Source organism: Danio aesculapii, chromosome 24, assembly GCF_903798145.1.
Source record: "Danio aesculapii chromosome 24, fDanAes4.1, whole genome shotgun sequence".
Classification (NCBI taxonomy): domain Eukaryota; kingdom Metazoa; phylum Chordata; class Actinopteri; order Cypriniformes; family Danionidae; genus Danio; species Danio aesculapii.
The window spans coordinates 15136698-15163880 of NC_079458.1; the positions used below are offsets into that span (position 1 = coordinate 15136698).

Consider the following 27183-nt stretch of genomic DNA (forward strand, 5'->3'; position numbering starts at 1 on the left):
TACTTGTTATTCACAGCATATGCAGGTTGTGTTCTCTAAAGTAGGCGTGATTGGTGTGCACGCATGTGTTCTTAGTAGTCAGACAGCTCACGGTCGCCTCATGTGAATTCGAGTATCGTGACAACCCTACTTCACTGCTATTGAACATTTGGTGAAGAGTGGTGCCCTGATGATCGTAACGGCCAATCGCAGACATTTCTGTTGAGCATGTGAACTCAAGAACTTAAGAAGATGCTGTGTTTTTCAGAAGTTAATTTGAATGCAGTTGTTTCTCCTGTAAATTACTGAGCTGTGTGCCTAAAATATGATTAAGCACTAAAAAGTAAACTGATTAAATCAGCTGCAGTGTAGTCATTTATGCCTGCAGTCTTCTTTTAAACCTCTCTAAAAAAAGCAGCTTGTTTTGTGTGTTCCTGAAAAGACATGAGGGTGAGCAAATGTTGACTGAGTTTTCCGTTTAGCGAGAACTCTCCCTTTATTTCTGGCTTTTCTTACAGCACGAGATTAATTGCATAGGGATTAACAAGAAATGTAATTACTAGTGTTGCATTACTGTATTGCCCCGGTCAATGGGTTTAACTTCCCCTCTCAGGTATATTGTTTATCAAGCGCTCTGTTCTTTGCTTAGCTTTGCTATCATTCAGCACGGCATGTCTAAACACGCTCTAGTCTCCAATGGTCTTTCAGGAGATCCTTTGAAGACGCTTCCAGTTCTAATACAAACAGCACGGTCACATGGCTCTGTATTATAGGGGTTTGTTTACATGCAGTTTCTCCACTGGAGAGCTCAGATTAGTTTAGTTCAGTCGCTCAGTGTATAGGTGTTTCAGGGTTTTCTGTTTGGCTGTTATATTTTAACAAATCAGTTTTCTTTGTGTGTTTTTTTATTTTTGGTTTGTCTTATTAACAGTATTTACAGTACACTATTGGTATAAATAGCATTAAAGGGATATTTTGCCCAAAAAAAAGATAATTTTGTCATTTACTCACTTCTCACTTGTACATATTAGTTTACTCGTTCCAAACTGGTTTGATTTCCCTTTTTCGGAGGGAAGTGCTGAATTGAACATGAATTTAACTCTTGAATATTCATCTGTGCTTCATATTAAACTATTGAATGGCTTCAGAACATTTAAGAACATATAGTAGGCATACAAGACATCGTTCCAGTGCCGTATAATAGGCCTTCATGGCTTTTGCTGGCTTATAAATTACACAGAATAAAGCGCACATGCAAGATTGGATTTGGATCGTTATCAGCTGGCCGATACCCGATCCAACAAAAATATGCAGTATAACAGATATCCGATCCAAGTGAAGGGATCGGTGCATCCCTATATGAAAGTCAATGGTTACAGTTTTTTTTTTAAGCTTTCTTCAGAATATCTTCTGTAGTTTATCGTTTTATTGTTTATTGTGTTTTGACTAATTATTGTAGACGTTTGACTAATTCTGGCTTGAGTTTCGTTTTATTGTTGTTGTATATCTTTGTTACAAACCCCTGATGTTAGTCTAGGGGAAGGACGTTTCACATTTAAAATACATACATACACACACATATATATATATATATATATACACCTGTCCGCTTTGTCCTAGCCTTGTAATCAGCGTAAATGAGTGAAATTGGGAAATGGGACGACATGATATGAATGGCGGACGGATAATGTAAACACACAGAAACAGGCAACAGCAGAATACATAGTTAGACAGGGTTTTCTTTAAACGCAACACAATAACACAGCACTACAACAGAAACAAGGGACAAGAAAGGGACTGGTAAGTGGTCTGGTGCGCGCTTTTATGTTGGGTGGTTTTTGGCCTATTGAACATGACATCAGAGCGTTATCACCAGGGAGGAAATGATTGACAGATGGATTGACCAATGAACGAAACCTGAGAATATGAAGCAGATATAGAAGAACAGAACGAGTGAGAGAGAGAAAGAAACGCCAAACAAACAGGGCACAAACAACACAAGCACGTAACAATCTTATAGCATTTTGAGTTTAAGAAAGACGTCAAATAAAGTTTATTATTATTATTTGTGTTCAACTAAAGTCAGTAAATTGTCCTTTTTGACGAACTCTCTCTTTAATTTTCACTTGCTAAAAGTTTTTTGTTGTTTTTTTTTTAAAGAGGAACTTTCATTGTACAAAGTTCCTATTTTAACCCCAATGTCTAATTACAAGTTTAACATTCAGCACTTCAGTGGTGCTTTGCAAATTGATTCCTTCTGTAGTGGTGTTTTCAGCAGATCAAGTGAATGGACGCCTTTTAGAAAGTGGACCACTTAAGTTATGGCCCTTACTAGATTGACCTTGAAAAATGCCAGTGCTACATGTGGGGTTTAGGCTGTGTTTACACTAGGGCCTTTTTGTTTTAAAATGGAGTTTTAGAATGAAAACGCTACTTGTCCAGACTGAAATTTTTCTGAATTTCAGAATTTTATTTATTTATTTTTTTTAAATGTCATTATCAGAAGTTTGCGTTTTTGTCTATCTACAGTGAAACGGAGCACCAGTGTTTCCCAACTCAAGCATGGTCTTTAGCATTTTCAAAATACTCAGATTTTCACAGGTTGAAGATGCCAGAGTAGTGTGGGTGCCAGATGTAACCATAACAAAACTTATGCCTTTAAAAACAAAAACTCATTAGTGTAAACGCCACTGCAGTGTGACTGAGACATGTTAATAACTACAGCCCTAATAATCACAAAACACTGAGCAAACATACATTACCTCCATGCACTGTTTTTCTTTTACTTCAATGGAAAACATTTCATGCATTTTGGACGTTTATTTACACAGTAATGGCATTTCTGTGGTCTGAAAATGTAAAAAGAAAATAAATAATTAAAAGTTTTTTCAAAGTTCATCTCCATGCAAACCATAAAAACCTGGTTTATGAAAACCGGCATCCTGCACAATAAATTGATCCATTTGAAATAGATGTAAAGATTATTTATTATTTAAAGAATTATTATTGTTGGCGTAAATGGCGTAGTGGTTAGTGTGACGTCGACACATGCACTCCAGTGCTCACGGTGACCCAAGTTCCGATTCCCGCCTCTAGGTCTTTGCCAATCCTTCCCCTCTCTCTGCTCCCCACGCTTTCCTGTCAATACTCTCTACCGTCCTCTCCATTTAAAGGTAAAAACCCTGAAAATTTTATTATAAAAAATAATTATTATAATTCCCAATCAATAATATTAATAGTAAAAAATAATTATTGTACAGAAATATTAAACGGTTTTATTTTTAATACCTTATTAAGTGTTAACTAATTTAAATTAGGGTGTATTTAAATTATATAGTGGATGTTAATTCAATTATATAGTGGATGTTAATTCAGTTCTCCACGTTTTCCAGGTCTACTACTTAATATTGTCGAGCAACAGAAAAAGAAAAAGCGTGTTAAAATATTTGCATGATCCTAATGACCTAAATACTTATTTAATGGCATAGCTCTGTTGGTTAACTAGAGTTCTTGTAATCTTGTCAGCGTAACGGTAGAATTGACAGCAAGAATGTTCGGCAATACAACAGGCCCTGAGAGCATGCACGGGCCAATCTCTCATGTCTGCAAATGTGTACTTGTACATTTCCGCCTTGTGAAGTGTTCTGTAAATCCACAAGTGTTCTGATGGCTAATCTGGGACATCTTAAACATGTAATTCATATATCTCATGGTAATGTTTTTACACATTTTGTCTATTAATTTATACATTTTGGGGGTCCTTAAAAAAGCTTTAAAAATGCTTGTTTTTAAAATGTATACTGTTATCATCTCTGTATAAACCTGATGCCATCTTGATTGATTGACAGTGCTCAGTAGAGTAATGTATTGTGTTTCTTTACAAAGTGATATTCCTAACTACTGGCTTGACAGGACTAAACTTTACTGAGCTAAACTTGAACATCTGCAGCACGGGTAAACCGAGGGGTTAAATGAGAGGATCTGGTAAAAAAAACTTAAGTTTATTTCATAACAGATAACCGTAATGGAATTTTAATAAGTGAATCATGCTTCAGTTGGGTTGCAAAACTTTACTTTCATGGGTCATGGTGATGTTTTAACTGACTGAAATTACTATTGTTGACTACATCATTTTAATATGTTGAATCCTAACTTCCTCTGTAAATATCTGAACTTTCCATCACTACTGTGTATCTTACCTCAGAAGCAGCCTTGCACACATATTGTACTTAAGGCTGCTATCTTGTGGGCTGTTGTATTTGAATTTGAGGATGGGTAGATGGTAGTGGTCATGTATCCTCTGAATACAGGTATCAAAAAATGTATGGCTGAGTTTTTATTATACAATATTTATTCTGATGATTTTAAATCTAAAAATATCCTTATTTAGAAAAAAAAGCCTAAAACTAATACTGAAACTAATAAAAACTAAACTAAAACTAAGCAATTTCAAAATATAGAAACTAATAAAAACTAGTAAATTTGCCTCTAAAAACAAATGAAAACTAACTGAATTTAAAAACAAAAAGTCAAAATGAAATGGAAACTAAAACTAATGAAAAATCCAAAACTATTATAACCTTGCCTCATGATCACGTCTGCAACACGCAAGTCACGGTCGTTCATTCACAAACTATGCGTGAAGTGAAAGTGAAAGTATCTCTTTGTGTATTTTTGTGTGAACTATTTAATATATACGCATAGTTGTCCAAATGAATGTCATTCACAGGAGGATCTAAGGAGGCTCAATGCTGTTTTTGCCATAGAATCCAAAATAAACTTGTATGTGAGCTTCAGATGCGCTCTGGCAGGATGCGCTCTGTACCTGTCAGTGATCTCTTAATAATATCCAGCTGCAAACTCAACCGCCATCAGATCGATGCGCTTCAACAGATTTAGGGTGTTTTACTGTATTTTACATTTGTCAGGATTTTTGATTAGTAGATATTTAATAGTATATATTCTGTCAGTTCAGTTTAAAGCAGAAGTTGTTTTTTTGCAAAATCCCTGTTGACCTGTGGTTCTCTTTGAATTTATGTTTAAAAAAATTATATATAATATAGTTTTAGTTCTTAATATTTAATTAAATTTAATTAAATTATATATTTTTTATTAAAATGCTGATAATAGAAAATGATAGAAGGCACAAGAAATGTATTCAATTCAATTCACCTTTATTTGTATAGCGCTTATACAATGTAGATTGTGTCAAAGCAGCTTCACATTAAGGGTCATAGTAAATTGGAACAGTGTAGTTCAGTTTGTAGTGTTTAAGTTCAGTTCAGTTTAATAATAGTCTATTAATATATTAAATATTAAAATATTCAGTTTGTATAATATATATTTGTTATAATAATATGATATAATATAATATAATAAAATTTATTATTTGTTAATAAATAAAGGTTTTAATGAGCATTTCATACAAGCATTTTAGAGAAAATGTCAGACAGGTGGGCCTTTAAATTGATCTGAGAAAGAAGTGGGCCCCGCAATGAAAAAAGTTGAGAACCCCTGATTTAAACGACATGGACGTAAAAAAAAAAAAAGACCGTTATTTCATTGACTCATACTGTATATTTTTTTAGACTTTTAAAGAATTCTACAAATGTGTCATGTTTTCCACAAAAATACTGAACCTCCAAAAGCGGTTTAAATTATATTTTAAAATTATTTAAAATCATTTATATAAAGTTAAAATTGTATTTTATTATATATTGTGTAACTATATTTTTGCTTAAATAAAACCACCATTGTTTACAGTTTGCCCCCTCTAATTTCTGAGACCTTTTTGTTCTCTTCTACTCATTTTGCTTTGAATATTGTGAATCATCTCTGGCTGTAAAGCTTGGTTCGTAGCTTAGCTTATTGAGGAATTCTTTAAAATCCCTATAGAGAAATTGAAGGTGAATTATACAATGTTTGCCGGTGTGCTCTGTCAATGTTAGCCTAACGCCCGAGGTGTCATCGTTTTTTATGAGAAACTTGCAACTTGAAAAACAGTCTGACTCACGGTGTTATTTCCCTGTAATAGTTGGAGCTAAAATAATATCATTTCTTCTAAATGCCCTGAGAAAAGTCCACGTCACATTCCGTCTTCAAATCTCTAAGCAAAATCTGTCCCTCTTGCTTTGCTCAGCAGTTTTTACCCCATGCCTTTCCATCTTTACGAGTGTCTTACAGAGGCAAAACATTGTGTTTGAGAGGCAGAACGTCTCAAAACATTCCCAAAATAGACAAGCATGGGCATATGCATTCTTCCTCACCCCAGTGCATGAATTATACATTGCTCTGTGAGGATTCACAGTCTTGTGTCAGGCAAATGCACTGACGAAGTGTTATGTAAGACTGATACATGAGTGTTTATTTTCAAAAAACCCCAGGAAGAGGCTGTTCCTGCAGGTACGGTGATGGAGCGAGTGTGTAATTTGGGGAAATTCGTGTTCCTTTGGGTCTCAGAGATTAATGGGGGTTTCCGCTCACATCCGGCAACAGTGGCGTTGAAGGTCTCCGTCCGCAACGCTGACCTAATTCTTCCTCTGCTCATTCTGTGGCTGGGTGTTAAAAGTCACGCTTGGTTTTAAAGAATCTGAGCTGACTGCTAGTACTGCGTCCTTTCACTTTTAGCTATGCTTTTAATTCATGGTTTTGATGTGTTTGTTTCAGATTGGGGGTTTTAAAACACTGTAAAACAGTCAACTTTATCAAATGAAATGAGTGTAGCTAACTCAAAATTGACAAAGTTAATTCTACTCATTTGAAAAGAGTTTTGAACTCAGTGTTGAAGGTAATGGTTAATTAAATACCTCAATACTTTAACTCAAATGGAGCAAGTTCACAGTACTCATATATATTAGTTTTCTTAACTCAAATGGTTTGCAGCAATCGGTTTCCTCAAGCAGTTTGAGTTGCCTTAACTTATTGGATTTTACAGTACTCATTTGGTTCGAGTTCTCTTCTTTTATTGAGTTTTATTGTACTCAAATGGATTAAGTTCACAGTATTCATTTTGACCTTAAATGGTTTGTTGCAATCAGTCTCCTCAAATGGTTTTTAGGTTTTACAATGTACTTTTATTTAAAGTTTTTCACATTTTAAAGAACAAACCCCAAACCCACTCCATTCCAGCAAATAACAATATACAAATATGTAAAATATAAATACATATAAGCAACTGTACACCCACAGCTGTACAGATACTTAGAGATACAACGATTAACCGGTTTCACTATTAACCACGCTTTAATTCGTCATGGTTAATTAATCGTAAAGGCTTTTCAACTCCAAGTTTCTCCACTGAACAAAACTGCAGCAGCTGAACAAAGTATGCCAGCTGTGCGTTAGTTTAAGTTTCCGAGCTTGTACACCGAGACTAATAATCATGCACACTGGATTCACTTTGACAGAGGCTATTAACTATAAGGCAAGTTTGTTTTTTCAGTGGAGGGATGTGGATGCGATGCAACGCGCTCACGCTTTCCAGGCGAACCTAGTTAAGATGACAAGGAGCTTTTGTGACCGCGGGAAATGCAAACGGCTGAAGTTGGAAATGCAAACGGCTGAGGAAGACGCAATGAAAAGTATACAGGTTTGCAAACCCGCTTAAAGTTACAAATGATGGCACAGATGAGAGCGATCAAGTGGTGAATGTTGATCCGCCAGCCGAGATCAATTGAGTGTTTTTGGAAGAGTGCTGAAAGACTCGGTGGATCAGCTGTTTTTATGGCCTGAATCTCCATGCGTTGCAGTCACTGTGTGTTTAGCGCAAATGGTGGCTAAATGAAAAATCTAACACTGTATACATCATTGTCATAGAAGCTCGTCTTTACTAAGTTTAAACCGAAACTGCAGCTCATGCCGGATAACAAGACTGAGAATTAAAAATGACACAAACTAAAACTTTTAATGAGTGAGACTAGAAGTGAGACTTCCTTTATTTTGTCCGTTCTTTTTGTTTATTAAATTGAAGTGCCTATAAAAACAATGACTGTGATTGGTCGCGAAGGTCATCAGTTCACCAAACTCACCGCTGTTTACTCAGTGTAAGCAGGTATGGGACACTGGAGCATTGCAAAGTCATGTCGATCAGCTGGTTTATCTATTAGCTGAAATACAAGCAATCCGCTGATGAATCGCGGCTTTAAAAACGCTCCTGTTTCCCTGTATCTGTGGTTACACGCAGTAAACAGCGGTGAGTTCGGTGAACTAATGACCTTCACAGCAAATAACTGTCATTTCTGTTGAGCCCGTAAACACAATGGCAAATCAGCAATGTTTAAGAACGTGCTCAACAGTGCTCAAATGTTAGTGGGAAATTGAAATTTTTTTTAATTTCAGTATCAATTGGTACCGAATTCCAGTATCGCGACAACCCTATTTTGTAGACATTGCAATGCTTCATGGAATCTTTCACATCACTCAGCTATCATTGGTCAGTCTCCAGATATTCGAAAAAGGACTTCCAAATCTTTGAGAATTTCTTTGGTTTATTCAGATTGTTTTGAGAAGGCATATTTCTCATTTTGGCTGCAATTCATAACAGTTCTTTTGGAGGAGTCTTTTAATTTTTGAGTGTTTAGGAAAAGAATAGAAATGTATAAGTACAGTGGAGGTTTAAGTTATAGTGGTGGTAAAATACATCTGTTAATCGATATACGGCCTGGTTTTGCGGTTGGAATACTCCCTTGTACATAGGAAAAGCTATAGTATACAAACATGTGGGGTCAGTAAGATTTCTTCAAGTACTTTGATTCAGCAAGGAGCCCTAAAACGGACAAAATAGACATTTTATAAGATTACAAAAGGGTTTATATACAACTGTTTTATTCAGAAATTTTTCTTTAAAAAGGTTACTCCAGGAATAATTTAATAATTTCCTTGAGTTCAGCAGAAATATCACACACATGCGCACACGCACAGACATGCCCAGATGTATAGGTGTGTGTGTGTGTGTGTGTGTGTGTGTATATGTATATATCTTATGAATTAAAGTTTTTCTTGATAAATAATAATTCAGCTTTAGTAAATTTTAAATAATGCTGAATGCAAATAATAAATAATAAACAAAAATGTAAAAAGGGTGATTTAACGGTATTTATTTTGATTTGTTCATGTTTTTGTCTTCCTGGAGTGTTGCCTCACCAAGGGTCATGATTTCAGATAAAAACTGTTCTTCTTTAGTAAAAACAAAGTCTTCTATATCTTTTATATCCAGACAGTGAATAGTTTTACAGCAGATATTCATTTTTGGTGTACTATCCTTTTATTAATGGCCATTTTTAATCATGTTGTATGAATGAACACCTCGAATATCCCCTTTAACTACTTTACATTATTCTAAAAGAAGCTGATTTCATCATTCTTGTTCAATCCTCGTTTCATTTTTTTTAATGCTGTTATTATTTTTTTTTTAATTTATTTGTTAATTCACTGAACCATATTTCATAAATAAGCCCTTCTGGTGACTTGAATGGCAGCTATTGTCAGATTTCTATGGCAACCATGTTTTGCGTATTGTTTTAGGTGTCTTGCATTATTTATTGCTTGTGCTCATTTTCATAAGTATCATGCTTGTTGGCACTGAATTGAACTCTGACTGTTCGGATAATGCTTCAGGGTTATAAATGACAATTAGAGAGTGATTTAATTCTAGATGTTTTTATGTTCACACCACTACATAACGTCATGATTTTCGGTGACTTTTTAAATAGAAATGCCACTGTGAAGTTGATGTTATTGTGCTAAAAGCATCTCTAGGCCAGAGACTTACAATAAGATATTTTTGCATATTACACTGGAACCTATTGTTACAAAAAAACTACATTAGGTGCCTTTTTTCCGGTAGATTTTTAGAATTTGTTTTGTAAATTGATCTAATATAGCTCCAGAGTTGGTTTCAAAGCTTGTTTTAAAGCTATTTTCTGGCTTTAGCTCACTTGACACTAATAAGTACAGGCTGTTTTATGTGGTGAATGCCCTTGCACATGGCTGGACAATAATCCATATTGTTGTTATTTTGATATTAGTATGCAATTTCTCTATATCGCAGAGAGATGCGATAAATTACATTGTTTTATGTATGTAGCATTTGTTGCGTATAGATTATCTATAATTGATCAATCAGACGGGGCTGATTTATACTTCTATGGTGCGGATGACCTTCACACAGTCTCAGACCCTTCAAATGGCTGACGCCAACTCTGATGCGCACCTCTCAAAAAATTTTACTACATGTTGCAATTGGGGCTGAACAATTAATCTTATTATCACGATAACGATATTTGTGGCTCACGATCAATAATTAAATATGGTCACGATTTTACAGTATAAAGACCAAGCCATTGTTTTAATTGGAGTTTACAGACTGTACCGCATCACAAGCATGAGGTGACTGTGCCTAGATTGCAAGTGTTTTTTTTTTCTTCAGAAATTCAATGTTGATCAGGTTCAGTTCAAACTTCTCAAGGTAACAAAAAACCTCATTAACCAACTTAAAAGCCATCACAAAGTGGCTGTCATCGGTGGGTTAATGAGCTCAGGAGAATGCTGTGCATTTTTATATGCATTATTAACATCACTAAACCTGACAACATTTGTTTTATAAGTTAACCAAATATTCACAGAGATTTAGCAGGTTTTTTTTTTGCCAGTCATGTAGACAGTGGACACTGTATCCAATTGTTTCAATGGAAAAAAAAGTAATTGTGGCCCTGTTCATGAGGGTATTCAGGTTCGTTTTCATCAATCTGGTGCAACTTTTATTATTTACAAGAAAAGAAAATGTAATTAAAAGTTTTAAATCAATTAAACTCACTTTATAAAAAGGCTAGCCTCATGCATTAAATAATGAAATAGATAACTAATTTCCTCTATATCCAATTAGATCATGCACTTTATTCTGTTTTACAGTTTTAATAATTATTTATTTTTATTTTTTAAATAACATTCGTTTAACAAATGTTTTAGCACATTGAAAGTAATTAAATTACCTGTCTTTTGATTAAAAACTTTTTGCAAAGGATCAGGAATTGATCGCATGCGCAAAAAAAAAACAAAAACAATCTTCCAACACATGCATCGCTCTCATGCCACATTTTCGAGGATAAATTCGCAACTGAATGCTGCTTTTGAATAGAATAAAATTATTAAAAAGCACATTAAAGACTTTACTCATAACATAAAACATTCACAAAAGGTGTATCTTATGGAAAAACACCAATTGACGAGCGCTGCTTTCGGTTTCTAAATCTAAATTGCAGAAGAGAAATGACAGGAATTTTGCAAAAGAAAAAGATTCAACATATTGGGACTGTTAAAAGAACATTCTATTTAATATATTCTTCAGACTTAGCTAAGATTATTAATGATGGAGTGTAAAGCCGTTTCTTTTGCGCTTCAGCAGCACGTCCCGCTGTTTATGAATGAGCAGGCGGAGAGAATGCGCTGGTTAGTTTTACCTCAATATATTTAACTAAAAACTAACACTGAAGTGCTCAACACGCTCAGTTAAACTAACATGCACAACTATTGTTGGTTGCACCCAGGATGCACAATGAACCTAACTTGCCATTCTTTTAATTTGATGTTTGTGAAGTATGTGAACCATCAGCAGACGCTTTGTCATGTTGGTCGCGACACCCTGCTTTATAACTTAATAGTTTATTACAATAATTACACTTCGCTTTGCCATAGTTCTTCACCACATGTAGCCACACTTTTGACCACATCTTGAGGTCCATCTCTAATCAAATTTTTAGATTATTATTGAAGGCGAAATTCCTGGCAGAGTAGCGAGTGAACAAAAGTGCATAAAGAAATTGGAGAAGATAAAATAAATAAATAAATAACTAAATAAAGAATAAAAGCAGTTCAAAATTTTTTAAAACCCTTTTTAATATCAAAATTATTAGCCCCTTTTAAGCTATATATTTTTTCTATAGTCTACAGAACAAACCTACTGCCAGTTAGCGTTTTAAGTGTCACTGTCAGAGCAACACAACTCAAAAAGAGCTTTTTTGGTGACTGTCGCTTTAAATTCAAATGAGATTGTGCTCTTTTTCAATAGAGGGTGGAGCTATAAATGATTGTGTGTCACCTTAGCGGCAGATTCAAACTAATAGTAGACAGCTGCTTCTCATTCAGGGCTGTCTAAGCTAATAAGGGAGAGCATCGCTAATGGGCGGGGCTTTCCCTCTGTACAACTGGAGAATGTCAATCACAGTGTTTCTGCAGACTGTTTTTATCCTGTGTGATTATAAAAAATAGGCTTAATTAATTTTTACCTTTAGAGGCTGGCTATATTCACACACTGTTACCACACAACTGTACACTGTTACTTTAAACTCCTTATAAAAATTATTTTTGCAACATAGGTCTCCTTTAAAGTTTAAAATGTTGCACCTTGATGAAGTTTTTCTTTAACATGAATTAGATAAGGACAGTATCTATCACCTAATTATTGTAGTATGATGATGATTACATAATTGAGTTTAAATATGAGCTAATAGAAATATCATTTTGCAAGGGAAATGTTATATCACAAGAAATATTATCATCACTATACTCAACATCTCATATTTTCCCAGTATTGCAGCTTTTGTAATGCGCTTTTATGTTCAAGCAGATATTTCACTTGAATTCACACTCGTTACATCTAATGACTGCAGAATCAGCATTTATGATGGCTTTAGTGTACATTCTATCTGTGATTGATTCATAATGTTCAATGACAGGATAATGGAATCTAATCTTGTTATTTTCTTCCCTCAGGATCCTGCGGGCATTTTTGAGCTGGTGGAGCTTGTGGGAAATGGGACCTACGGACAAGTATATAAGGTAAATAATGACTTTTCGGTTGATGTGGTTTGTGTGATTGGCTGGATATAGCCAGTTTAGTCCCAAAACATGTTTGGTGTTTCCCCTCAGCTGTTTCTGCTCTTCCTCGAGTCTGAGATCTGCTCTTACCTGTTAGTGTTAGCTTGCGTTATACATGTGGTATGTTCAGACGTGTCAAGACTCATGTGTTATTTTGTACTACTAGATTCTTCGCCCTCTTCCATTGCTTGTTCAGAAACTAATGAGTCAGATTGTTCAATTGGAAGACTTGATTGCATTTTTGGACGGGGTGATGTGTTAGCAAGGCTTAGTTTTCAAACAGTATTGATGAAAATGTCAAGTTTAAGTTGCTGGTGGGCTCTGTGTGGGGATTTGTAGAGTTTGTTACAGTCTGGACTAGAGGTGTAATGATACATGGTTCAGTATTTTGAAGTCTTGTTTTTGGAACAGAAGGATGGGAAACTAAACATTAAATTGCTGCTTTTTATTTTTTACATTTATATAACAGTGGTTTACAGAAGAAATTGAGTCTTCTCTTTAAATACTTTCACTTATTTTAATTCTCTTATAGATAATAAAGTCTCAGCAAATGCTGTTAACGATATAGGAAGTCCTATTAATTGCACGTTATTGCGATATGAATACATTTTTTTTGTTTATGTTATTGTGCTCTCTGTGGTCCGCTTATGTTTGCAAGACCTTTTACCTAACACATATTAAAATGTAAAAGTAATAGGGCTTTTTTTGTGCTTGTGGAAATAGTGGGGTCTCCAACACCAGCACTAGGGATGCACAATATATCGTTTCGGCTTCGATATCGTAATGTGCGAATTTGCAATAGTCTTATTGTAGGATCTCAAGAGATTTCAAGTTAATTTAAACCATTTGGACACAAGACATTAGAACTTTTTCTGCTTTAACAATTAGATTAGATTAACAAAACAAAACATTTTTTAAGTGGATTAACTTGCACAGATTAATTATTTACCTAAAGTAAAGCAAAATACTTTAAACAAGAAAGAAGTAAACACCCACAGCTATGATTGGCTAATATTTTGTAAAGTGTTTTTTTTTTTTCCATTAAAAATATATATTTTTAAATACTTTGAAAACTTTTTCTTGCTTGTTTAATAGCCTACATCCTTAACTGATGAACTTAACTGATCAGTGTTAGAAATGAATCACGATTTTTGGAAAATATGCGTTATGAGATGTTGCTGTGGAGTACTGCGATAGCAATATTTTTATTCGATATGTTAATCAAGGTGAGACATTTACGAAACCTTTTATAATGTTTTTGTGACAATAATTGAAGCATTACAACACAGGTGACTTAAAATATATCAAATATAGGCATATGCACCACATAAATGTGACCAGTTATCACAAAACCAGTCATAAAGGTACATTTTCTGAAAATGAGATTTCCACATCATTTAAAAGCTAAATGAGTAAGCTTTCTATAGATGTATGGTTTGTTAGGATATAACCTAGAATATTTAGAAGTTGAAAACTCTGAGGTTAAAAAAAATCCAAATACTGAGAAAATTACACTAACCTCTTTCCAGATTTAGTTCTTAGCAATACATATTACTATTTAAAAAATAAGTTTTGATGTTTTTAAAAGTATGTAATTTTAATAAATGTCTTCACTGAACAGAATGTTTTATGTAATGTTCTAATTATTTTTAGCTTAAAAAAAGAAAAATACACAATTTTGACTAATGCAATGTATTTTTGCTTATTCCTACAAATATACATGTGCAACTTTTGTTGTGCAATTTTGTGGTCCAGGGTCTCATATTGTAAATATTTACAGAAAAATTTTGTGCACATCTATAGTTGTTTCTTTCCTTTTAGTGTCCCTAGCATATTTCGGCACACTGAATGCCTTAAAGGTATAGTTCACCCATAGTTCAAATGGAAATTCTGTCATCATTCACGTCAACACTCTTCACTTATTTTAAGCTTGGTTGACTTTCTTTATTCTGTTCAACACAAAGATATTTTGAAGAAATCTAGTAACTTGGAAATCTGTACCAATAGGGTATATGCCGAAGCATGCTAATAGGACTTTTAATTTGCCAGTAACCTGGTTAAGTGCTTCCGGTGAACTGTTTGCTATTGCAAAATCAGCACGTTTAAGGTCTGTTTTCTTTAAAAATCAGCTATCTCCAATGGCTGAGTGATATCCAATATTGTAATAAGTGGGGCTCAGATTGTACAAGAAGCACTGCATTAAATTACATTTTCCCCCTGCCATGTATTTATAATAGGAGCATTTATTTTACCCCAGTATATTCAATGGAGCTTCTGCGCTAGCCTGCCGATTCTGTACGCTTGAGCAACTGAATGAATGCCAAAGTCTATTAAACTGATTGTATTTTAATTACATTACAACATCGATGCTGTAAAAGGAACTGTATAAAATGGAAAAAAACTCACAATAACAGGTCACCGGAAATTTATCAGTATGGGAACAACACTAGCTCGGCAAATACCCTATTGACTTCCAAAGTATTTGTTTTTCCTACTATAGAAGTCAATGGTTACTGGTTTTCAGCTTTCTTCAGAATGTCTTCTCTTGTGTTCAATAGGTGAAATTAGCTCAGACATGTTTGGAGCCATTTGATGGAGAGTAAATTTTAAAATAAATAATTTTTGGGTGAACTATCCCTTTAAGGTTAATGCAGCACGTGACTTTGTTTACAAGCTGTTTTATTATTGTGTTGCAGTGCTTGAGCAAAAATAGGAGAGTGAGATGTTTATTATTTAATGCTGTAACTAGTAGAAAAGAGTAAGAAATTGTGGCATTCACTCACACTCAAATAAATCTTGCCATCAATAAGTCTCAAAACAGAATCTGTTAGAATGTCCGTGTAGAATTTGCCTTTGTTTCCTATTAGAAGTTTTTATAAAAGCTTGTTGTGATTATTGGATGAGATGTGAGCTATTTAATATATAGTTTCTTGTTTTATTCATCAACTAAAGCAGCCAGACTTAAAATATCAATCTTTGGTTTGAAGAATCAAGAACGATTTTTTAAAATGAAGATATAAATCCAAGTAAATTTTGACTTGTACTGTCAGTGGATAAAACAATATTGTATTTCTGCATCTTGCATGAACATTCTCCCAGTACACTACAGCAGTGTTTCTCAACCACGTTCCTGAGGGACCACCAGCTCTGCACATTCCCCATGTCTCCTTAAGAAAACAAACCTGATTCAGATCATCAGCTCATTAGCAGGGACTAAAAGACCTTTTAATGAGTGTAACAGACAAAGAAGACATCCAAAACATTCTTCCAGGAACGTGGTTGAGAAACACTGCACTACAGTATCTAGACAGTTTGGTGTGATTGAACTTTTAAGTTCTTCTCTGGTCTGATGTTTCTTTTTCGGTTTGAAGGTGAAAAGACAGTCCTTTGGTCTTGATCTGCAGTGATCAGACGCTAATTCGGGGATGATTGATGCGTGCCAAGTGGAGAAATCTATTGATCTGCTTTAGGAAATGAAGAGATCAGAGTGTCTTTGCCTTGAACGGGGATGTAGTAGCAGTTAAACAGTCTGTCAATCTCACCACGGCTATAATGCAATACTTTTAAAGGATTAGTTTCAAGTAAAAAAAATGAAAATCCTGTCATCATTTGCTCATCTCATGTCATTCAAAACCTGTTTGACTGACTTCTGTTGAAGACAAAGGGAAATGGTGGAATATTAATGCTGCACTTTCGTTTATAATGAAAACTTGACATGTACGCACTGTAAATCTGGCCAGTTTAACTGTACTCTATTCATATGATGATGATGATAGATAACTGAAAGAAAGTGAAGTAAAAGAAAGTTAGTCCAATTAGAATTAGTTTATCCAAAAGTGAAAGTACCTGACCATTTCCCCACACCAAAGCGGTTCTGAGCTTGTGAATTTCTTTTTTCTGTTGAACACAAAACAAGAAATTCTGAAGAATGTTGGACAACGCAGAAATTTACAATCAAATAGGAACACGAAATACTATGGCAGTCAGTTGCAACCCCCCCCCCCCCCCCCCCCCCTCAAATTCTTCAGTATATCTTTCTTTGTGTTCAATAGAATGACAAATTGAAACCCAACTTTATAATGTAAGTGACTTAACAGCTTTATTGGTAATGATATTGTAGTTGATTTTTCAAAGGATGCATTGAAATTTGGGCCAATATAGAGAACTCCTATAAAGACGTAATGTAAAAAGTAATATTGCAGTTTTCAAAACAATTGTAGACCAAACCATTCCAACGATTGAAATAACTGAAGAAAACATCTGAATAATTATAAAATGATCTCAAAAATAGTGAAAAAAAACTCAAATAAAACTTAAGCGAGACCAAGTGGCATGCAGTTTAGAAAAAAAGGTAGACATTTTGGCCAAATCATCGATGCAAAGCTTAATTTTCAGTATCAGTCTTCAGTGGCTATGGATCCATCCAAAGATGTGAACTAAATTAATACGCAAAACTGGAATATCGCATATAAGGCGTGCGAATAAAGCAGCGTTTCCACCCAACGAGTCAAAGAGAACAAAAATAGTCACTTCCTGATTAACTGGTGCCAAATATCAACAGTAAAAACGGATTTTGCAGCAGTAGGACAAGCCGCATCAATCTTTTCTTTATTTAATAAATTACTTTTGCCTCAGAAGACAGTCACGTGGTAGCTTTTAAAGGCGTGAGACGTGGAGCAGATGCTCTTGACAGTTCTGGAGGTAATTAATAATATAATAACACTAATACTGAAATGGTTATGGCATTTTAGAATGACCAGAACAACATTTCTAATGTTTTACAATGTGGCCAACTGCTTGGTTTGTCAATTCACACACATTTTTATGATCACATGATCTCTTATAACAAAATAAAATACTTGTTTTTTTTTAATGCGCGTACTGGAATTTGTTCGGTGAATGTGTTTCCATCACCGTTTATGCGCATCTTTTCTTACCAAATAAAAAGTTTATCCTACTCTGTTTTTTTTTATGCGCATTTCAAAACTTATGCACATCTTGGCGTTTTCATCAACTGTTTTTCAATGCGCATATCCAAAATGTGCATAAAAATAGGCGAATTGAAACGTAGCTACTGTCACATGATCAGAAATCATTCTAATATATTCTAAGCTGATATGATAACACGATCTCACAGCAATTTGTAACTTTTTGATTTAGTGACTAATTCGTATAATCTCATTCGTACAGTTTTGTACGATTTGCTAATCCCAAAATGACGGTTGGGTTTAGGGGAGGGGTTGGGTGCCACACCTCCTTTTTAAAACCGTACATTTTCGTGCAGCTAAATTCGTTTGAATTAGCAACTATACTGACAAAACATACAATTTTCCTCATAAGATCAGGCTGGATATGCGGCTCAAGAATTTATATATATTTATTTTTTTATTTTTTATTTTTTATTTTTTTCATATAGCATTGGAAGCAGTTGTGGAAACTGATACATTTATACATTATTTCATCGATTCATTTTTATTTGCTAAATTTTAATCATTTAATTATATTGCACCCTTACAGAACATTTTCCTTCAAAGCCATTTTAAAACTTTGTTGTTTCGAGTTGTAAAAGTATCTGTTAATTAACCATTTCTAAATGTTGTGTTTTCCATTTATTTACAGCTGTGAATTGCATTATTGGACCTTGACCTCTGCTCTGTCGACTTTTGATGTTGAAAATTAAACTCTACAGTTTAACACAGTGACTTTTATTGACATTTTATTAGTAAGAAATAATATACAGAATATAGAAATAAAATATTTACTGGCAGCTTATTACAAGGTTTTTGTAAAATATAATATATTTTGTGATATAAAACACCAACCTGGACAATATATCACTTTAAACTATTAAAAACGTTAATAAAAGTCTCCTTTTTCCAACTTTTTAAGGTTTTAAGTTGTCAGAATATCAAGGTATCATAATGCGATTCAAAAAATAAATAAACTGGGAAAAATAAAAACATGAATCACAAAATACAGAAAACTCCTAATTTATGGATATTTTTAGAGTGCACACTGTTAATAATTTTTAATTACACAGTAATTAACTGTAATATGAACTGTATTTTACTGTAGGACAGTTAAACAGTATGTTACTGTATTTTAAAGTTGCATTGTTAAAATTACTGTATATTTTACAGTAAAGATATACAATACTGTATGCTGTAAATGTAAATACAGACATTTTTTCTGCAATTAATCTACTGTAGGTTACTGGCGAACTGCTGCCAGTAAGTTGCTGTAGATTCTACAGGAAATAGTTAACAGTGCATATAACAGAAAAAAATCTTCCTAACATGTTGTGTTCCACTAAAGTCATACAGGACAAAAAAAACAACAGTTTCAACTTTTGAATAATTTCTTAAACATCTATTGAATTAGTGGACAAAGTAAAGAAGTGAAAGAGGATGTGGTTGTGAATTGTTTTTCTATAGTTCTTTGTACAGAAGCCGCATTTTGCAGAAGTCTTTGAGTTTGATGTTGAGCTCCGGCGAGTGCAGTCATTTATACTGTGAAAACCTGTAGGAGGTGTGATTTCCTCTTGTGAAGGTCTACAGAGGGGTCAGAAACCCATCAGGTGCTAAATTTGATTTCCCTCAGTCTCACCTGATGAAAGTGTTCTGATGGATTTGATCTGATTTTTACCAAAAAATGAGACCGATGCATCACAGCAAAAGATGAACACCATCAAACAGGCACCTTATGCGTGTATTTGGCAAGTGTTAATGAGAGTGAAAGGGAAATGGCGTGAAGAAGGGGAAGAAATCATGTTAGAATGGAATTTGTCAAATGAATCAGGCCTCAGTGTACTGTTGTTGCTTATTAATGTGCTCTTTAGTAGAATTTAGTACTTATCAACCACTTTTTAAAGTGATTTCTGAGGCTTGTTTTAGGATCCAGGCCCCTGTTTACATGGAAATGGTATTAAGATACATTTGCGTCAATCTGATTACAAGTGGATTACACTAAATCTAGGTTTAAAAGCAGACTAAAACATTTTAAGAATGTGCACTTTTGAATCACCACTTCTAGATTTAATTGAAAAAGCATTTACTTAGTGGTTGTAATGGATTTGATATGTTCCAAAGTGTTTCAATACCCCCAGAAAAAGTAAAGAATAACAAGGAAAGAAAGAAAAAAGTAGAGTTTAAGAAAATGGACTTAAGTCTCTCCCTAAGAAGTACATAAATCAAACAGTACAACACATCATAACAAAAATACAGCTAAACAAGACACGCTAACAAGCAGGACTCTTCACCTGAACCACTTCCCACAGTCTAAAGCCTGAGCAAAAAAAACGTATTTAATCAAGCGTACAAACTATTTCATATACAAATAAATAATAAGCATTTATTTTGGTTCCAATTTAAATACCATTTACAAGTTGTTTCCAAAAAAGAAAAATAAATTAGTGCTGAAAAACCTAAATGACTTGATTGATCTAAAAGAAGAAGGGAGATTACTCCAGTCAAAAGGAGCTTTGTATTGAAAGGACCTACGGCCACTTTGTGTTGTAATCCTTGGAACAAAAAAGTAATTGTTACATATGTCGAAGGGACTATGAAGAGGTAAATGGAACAAAAAATGCTTTAAATAAGAAGGGCAGGTAAAATTAACACATTTAAAAAGAGACAAATATCAATGAAATTGTCTGCGGAACTTAGGTTGAAGCAAATCAAGAGATTCGTATAATGTGCAATGATGGGATGTATACGTACGTTGTAAAACAAACTTACATAAAGAGTTGAAAACAGTATTTAGGGGTTTTTAATTAATATCAGAGGTATTGTTATAAATAATATCGGCATAGTAATAGGGAAAATTAATTGAGAAACCAATTTTTTTCTTTCTTGAAATGAAAATTATTAGAACGATAAAGAGAACCAAAGCACTGATATGACTTTTTAAATTATAAATCAATATGAGATTTAAAGGACAGTTCAGTATTGAGCCAAAGACCCATACTGTAAAAGAAAAAATAAATAAAGTTGGCTCAACTTAAAAATTTAAGGCAACAAACTTGATATTTAAGGCAACAAACAGGACATTTGAGTTTACTTAAATTGAGTCAAGTTCAATTTAATTCATGTTTATTTCTAAAGCACTTTTACAATGTAGATTGTGTCAAAGCAGCTTTAACATAGATTATAGTAAAGTCCAAGTTCTAGTACAGTCAAGTGAAGTAATTGGGTTGAAAGTTGAGTCAACTCAAATGTTCTGAAGTTTGTTGCCTTAAAATTAAGTTGGGTCAACTTTGTTTTTACAGTGTAGATATTTAAATTTGTCAATGTTAGACAACTGTGACCTATCATCAGATCTAATATCCATGTCTACCGAGTGTAAACGCTGAGCTTTTTTTTTTAAGAACACCATACTGCAAGACTTCTTTTTATTTAGTTTGTTTTTATTAAACTTTTATTGATTAAGGTCAAATCTGCAAGTGCAAAGAAGACTGAATATATGAAATATCAGAATGGGAGAAATGATTGTTAAATTTTAAAAATATAAATGTATTTTTTTTATCGTCAGTATTAGGGCTGTGCAATTAATCAGTTCAGTTTCAATTTTGGCTTCTAACGGTTATGAAAAAACATTAATCGAGATAAAACAGTTATTGCATCATATACCGCCCTCTTTCAAGTTGTACACATTTGTTGCTCTGCAAAGCTCAGTTTCACGTGATGATGACTAAAAGCATGTACTGTAATGTAACTTTTGCAGCCCGGGATGCACATCATTCATTGATGTACATTCGAATCATTCATGTTTTTAAAAGCGCGAAAGAGATCGCATGCTGTTGTGTGTGTGCGCGTGTGTGTGTGTAAAACGTGGTGTTTAGTGATTATTCATATTAACCCTCATTTATGTAATAAGCAAACGAGTTGGAAATCAAAAGACATGTGACAGTGAAACCATAAATCAGAACCGTACTGCTCTTAAAGTGACAGCGCAATATTCCTGCTGCCGATTGTTTTTATCATTAATCAAGCAACAAAAGGACGAAATCATTCAGTGCTCTTGACTGAAGGACTTTTGTAGCTGAAGTAATTTTTTCTTACAGTGAAGATGCTTAAAACACAGTTTGTTTCATATTTTTATTCTATTGTATTTATTTCCCTTTTTTTATTTACAGGGTGGAAAATAACTGTATATATACAGTTGAAGTCAGAATTCAGCCCTCCTGAATTATTAGCGGCCCTTTATATTTTTCCCCAGTTTTTATATATGGAAAGAAGTTTTTTTTTTAACACATTTCTAAACATAATAGATTTAATAACTTATTTCTAATAAATGATTTGTTTTATCTTTGCCATGATGACAGTACGTAATATTTTACTAGATATTTTTTCAAGATACTAGCATTTAGCTTAAAGTGACATTTAAAGGCTTAGTTAAGGTAATTAGGCAAGTCGTTGTATAACAGTGGCTTCTTCTGCAGACAATCAGAAAATATTACAGGAAATACTTCAAAAAACTGTTAAACATAATTTGGGAAATATTTATAATAAAAAAAAAAAAAATCACTGGAGGGCTGATGATTTTGACTTACACTTTATATTGTTTCGACCAAAATAATTGTGATTATAATTTTTTCCATAATCGAGCAGCCCAAGTCAGTATGATTTCTTTGAAAAGAAATTTAGTGCACTTCTAACAATCCACACAATTTGAGGTATTAATCATGTCCGTATCTGATGAGTTACTCAGAAAATTTTCTCACTTTTAATACGAGCAAGCGTGAACAATAGTAATAGTCATGCTTTTCCTGGAAAATAAATGCCTGTCCTGCCCTCTGAGTATCACAGTCGTTGGTATGAACCTGAAACCTGAGCTGAAATGAACAGAGGTTGCACTGCTCAAACAAACAAAACGTACTTCGCTTTAGCAGCTTCAGTTTGAAATGTACCCTGTAAAAGGTACATTTCCGTGTCTGTCGATGAGCCGCCAAGAAAGCACAGTCTGTGATGTTTGTGCACCGGATTTGCGTGGGCTAATCAATCCAAATTTATATATATAAAAATGAATATAAAACACACTTGCTCATTTAGGTGTGGGAGTTTTTCAAAAGCACAGGCGCATGCTCCTAACATCTTTCATAATTCTGATATTATTTAGAACAGCAGGCGTTCGGTTATTATCATATATGTGTGGAGAATTGGTAGGTTTTCCAATCAAACTGGATATTTTGTATTTTGATGACATTCTGGTGCCTTTAGTAAAGTCACATTCAGGGTACAATCAGTCTTGATTGGCTGAATGGATGTTTAGTTTGAAAGAACTAAGAGCCAGGGCCAGGAAATTATGATTTGTGGTATTTATGTGTTGATGAATGGTTTTTCTGTTTCCTTTTTTTATTTTCTTGAGTAACACTGTTGATTTGAATTGATTCATTATATGAATATTCATCTGTTACTCATATTTTTAATGTGAAATCTGTTATTATAAGTCTAAGAATTATGAGGAGAGATACTAAAATACTATTTATGCTAAATCTGTGAACTGAATTGAACTTATTTTATAACATCAGTTGTTTTTTTTACCTCTGTTTACGAACATAATGAATAAATCAAACTAAAAAGGCTCTTATTTAGTAGTCAGTAAGTGAAGAAGTGAATACTTCAACAAGGATTAAACTGATCAAAAGTGACAGAAAATATGTTTATAATCTTAGGAAATTACCATTCTTTTGAACATTCTCCTTATTAAAGAAACCTGAAAAAATGATGGTTCCCCTCAAAATTAGTATGCAGTTTTAATGGTTTTTAACATAAATAATCAAACCATAACACCAATTTCTGTAAACTTTTTTATGTTATTAATAAAACTTGTCCTTTTATCATTAAATTCATTATTAAAAACAGTTTAAATCCCAAATACTACAGAAAAAATACATTTTAGGATTCTATCAGTATTATCTATCAGCTAAATTGACATTGCAACCAAAAGCTAATTACACGGTGTCTGGAGAATCTTGTATGAATTGCAGGCCATTTTCTTTAGTTTTAGGTTGTTAAGAGATCAGCTATAGCAATACCTTGTTTTTAGAGTCAGTCTTGTTAAACCTTTGTCTTCTCTTTGTAGGTCTAGGCCTGTCGTGATCACTCGATATATGAAATTTAATTTTGGAAGCGCAGTATATTGTCTATATTAAATAAAGAAATTTAAGATTATGATGATGACGATTAGGCTAAGTTTTTTTTTGTCAAACGCTTTTCATTCTGTGGAAGGCGGGGTTTATGCAGCATCTCCACACGCGTGTGAGAGAAAGAGCAGATAGTGGAGGTGAAGAAGACAAGACGCGAACCCACTTAATCGTGTTTAGAAACTACGGTCATTTAGGATAAACAAGTCGGGATGGACTTTGTTTCAAAGCCACAGTCTTCAAGCTCCAGTGTGGGAACATTTTGGCTTTAAGTCGAATGAGAAAAGAACGAGCCGATATGTCGAATTTGTTTCAGAACAGTGGCAATGAAAAAAGGCAACACAGCTAACCTTAAATCACACCTGAATCATAACCACCCTACCTATTTTTTTTTTCAACAACTGCAGTTGGTACTGGAGAGGGGTCTTATAGACAGTTAACTGTAATGGATGTATTTACCTGCCAGTGCAAATATAAACGTGACAGCCTGAAATGGCGCACACACACACATACAGGTAGCAGTCAGGGACGTGTGGTTAGGGGAGGCAGGTGAGGCAGATGTATTCTAATGATAAAGTAAATGTTTGTCCACTGATCTGTGCTATAAATGCAATTTCTGTATGATTCAAATGATTTCAATCATTATATGAATCAAAATCACTGTATTTTGTGTATCTCCTGTTCAGTTACAGTGTAGGAACCGAGGAGAGGCAGCACCGAGCTGTTCCCTGCACACTGGCTTAAGCGCGCCTTTTGCTTACACAGTTTATGCCACCAATTTATCACAATTTTCCAAAGTATGTTATTTCCAGATAACAACCACATAAACTAATAACACAAGCTCCTCTGTGTATTTTGAATCCTCTGGACCGTCAGTAAATATGTTCACATTATATTTTATGCTTATCTGTCAAATTTTTATTTCTGTCAGCTTTGCGTTAAATTAAAGAATAAATAAACTATTAGGGCTCAGAACATTGGTGGTTATCATGAGGCCTGACTTCATAAGCCACAACGTGTTACCCCTTAGCATTCTAGTGTCCTGAGGCAAGTTACAGGAGTCCGGGAATGCTAATGGGTTAATAGTCCTTTTTAAGGCACTATAAGCCTACCATAGGGCTGCACAATATATAGTTTCAGCATCGATATGACAATGTGCATCACACAAGTCACAATGCAAGATCTGCAGTGTTGAGTTGGGATTAAATAGTTTAGGAATACATGTATTATATTGGGATTATATAGCCACAGTTAGAAATACATGAGATTTGTGGAGTTACTGCAGAGTTTGACCATAATGGAGTAAAAGTTTGCGCTTAAAGTAAAATCATTTGGAGTAAAATCATTTGCGCTTTGTTTTTTATCCATCTGAGGCTATCCATCTGAATATGTGTGACTGTAGTGACGGAAATTCAAAAAGGATACATTTTAAAGATATTTCTGGATATCAAGGTAAAAACCACCTTCAAGCAGAGCAAGCTAAAATAACGGCACTAAAAATATGATTTGACAATCATTCAAGTTTAGAAAGTGACATTTCAACGTAATAGTTCACATCAAATGAAAATTCTTTCATTGTGTAAGATTACTCACTATTTACTCTCCCTCAAGTGGTTTCAAACCTTTATGAGTCTCTTTTTTTTTCTGTTTAAGCCTTACTTTGTACTACATTGGTAATGATTGGTAGCTGCATCAGAGATGCCTTTACAGGGCCAAAAAATTAAGTAAATAAATAAAATAATCGTTCACTAATTGTAATTGAGTTAAAACGTTCAATTAATCGAGATTTTGATATCTCTGTTTTATCACCTAAAAGACATAATCTGGGTGAGAGAGGAATATTAAATCCCAGGCATCTACCTAATTGTCTTAACAAATTCCCAAAAGGCTTAAAATTTGTACACTGCCATAAAGCATGGAAGTATGTGCCAATCTCGTTCACATTTCCAGCATTTATTATTGTCCAAACATCCCACTCTGAAAAGTCAAACTGGAGTGTAGTAATACTTATCATCTTATACTGTATAAATTCATCTATAGAAAAATGTTTGTGGTTTTTAACTGTAGATTTATTAACAAAATATTTTGCCATGAAAATAGCCACTGTTTTTGACAAGGCATTAAATAAAAATATATGATGATGATGCTGAGAACATAAGTTAGTTTGTGTAAAAAAACAAGCTAAATTACATTAATCAGTGCAGTCATGTGCATTATTTATGCATGAAAAATACTTTACCACTAAGCTTTAAATATTTTTTGTTTAAAAAAATCCTAATAATTCTATATGCATTAAAAAATATTTCATATTTATCAATATCGAATGATTTGAAACATCACAATATTATATATATTTTTTGCAATATCGCCCAGTCCTAGTTCTGAATGACGATTTCACTAGCTATTCGATGAATCACCCAGCCCTATTATAACTGTTGGTAAAACTACAGCAGCACGTATAATACTGAAGTTTTGGAAAGACATTCAATGACCTAGACTTAAATTTTGGATGAACTTTATGATCGAGAATGCCATACGTCACAAGGAAGTGGATATTTGGGAGAATTTCATTTCATTAAACTAGGATCATGTCTACTCTGATGTGCTCTGTAGTATTATCTTAATGCATTTATTTCCGTCAGTACACCGTCAATTTGTGTGTTAAAGTTTTGTTTGAAAGATGTTATGGCAAGCATGAGGTCCTTTGTTGATGGATTTTCCAAGTTTATGACTTGCTCAGCGTCTGCGGACACGTCAGCGTGTGCCTGCTCCGGTGAGCTTGGCTCCCCTTCAGCTAGCTCCTGGCCTACCTCCTCGCAGCTCTCCATCGTTTTCTTCTCCTTAGCCGCTTTTTTGGCATGTTTGAAGTGGTTTACCCTTATGCTTACAATGTTGTCTCTTTATATGACCTCTCTCTGGAATATTATGCAGGATTTATTGAAAAGCAATTAAGCATTAGAAAACGCGACTGCTCACCTTGCCGCCATAACCGGAAGCCCTCCTTTATGCATTTATTACTGTTTTTCTCATCTTTTTTTTCTAAATTTGTTAATTTTCTAAACTGTGAAGAATTTGTATGCATTTTGTATTTTTGTATGGTACTATACGCTATGTTAGGAAGAAACCAATAAATACTTCATTTTCAAAAACCACAAACAAATTAAAAAAAATGTCTAAAAAAATGTAAA

At 34.0% G+C, this 27183-nt stretch overlaps 1 protein-coding gene across 6 annotated transcripts in view; it reads left to right on the top strand.

The window, feature by feature from the left end:
* Positions 1-27183, top strand: part of tnikb (TRAF2 and NCK interacting kinase b) — a 137432-nt gene that overhangs the window by 10949 nt on the left and 99300 nt on the right. For all 6 annotated transcript variants that reach the window (XM_056450485.1, XM_056450487.1, XM_056450489.1 and 3 more), the window contains exon 2: positions 12748-12813. In XM_056450485.1, coding sequence (XP_056306460.1) covers positions 12748-12813 — 66 coding nt within the window. The remainder of the gene's footprint in view (positions 1-12747; positions 12814-27183) is intronic.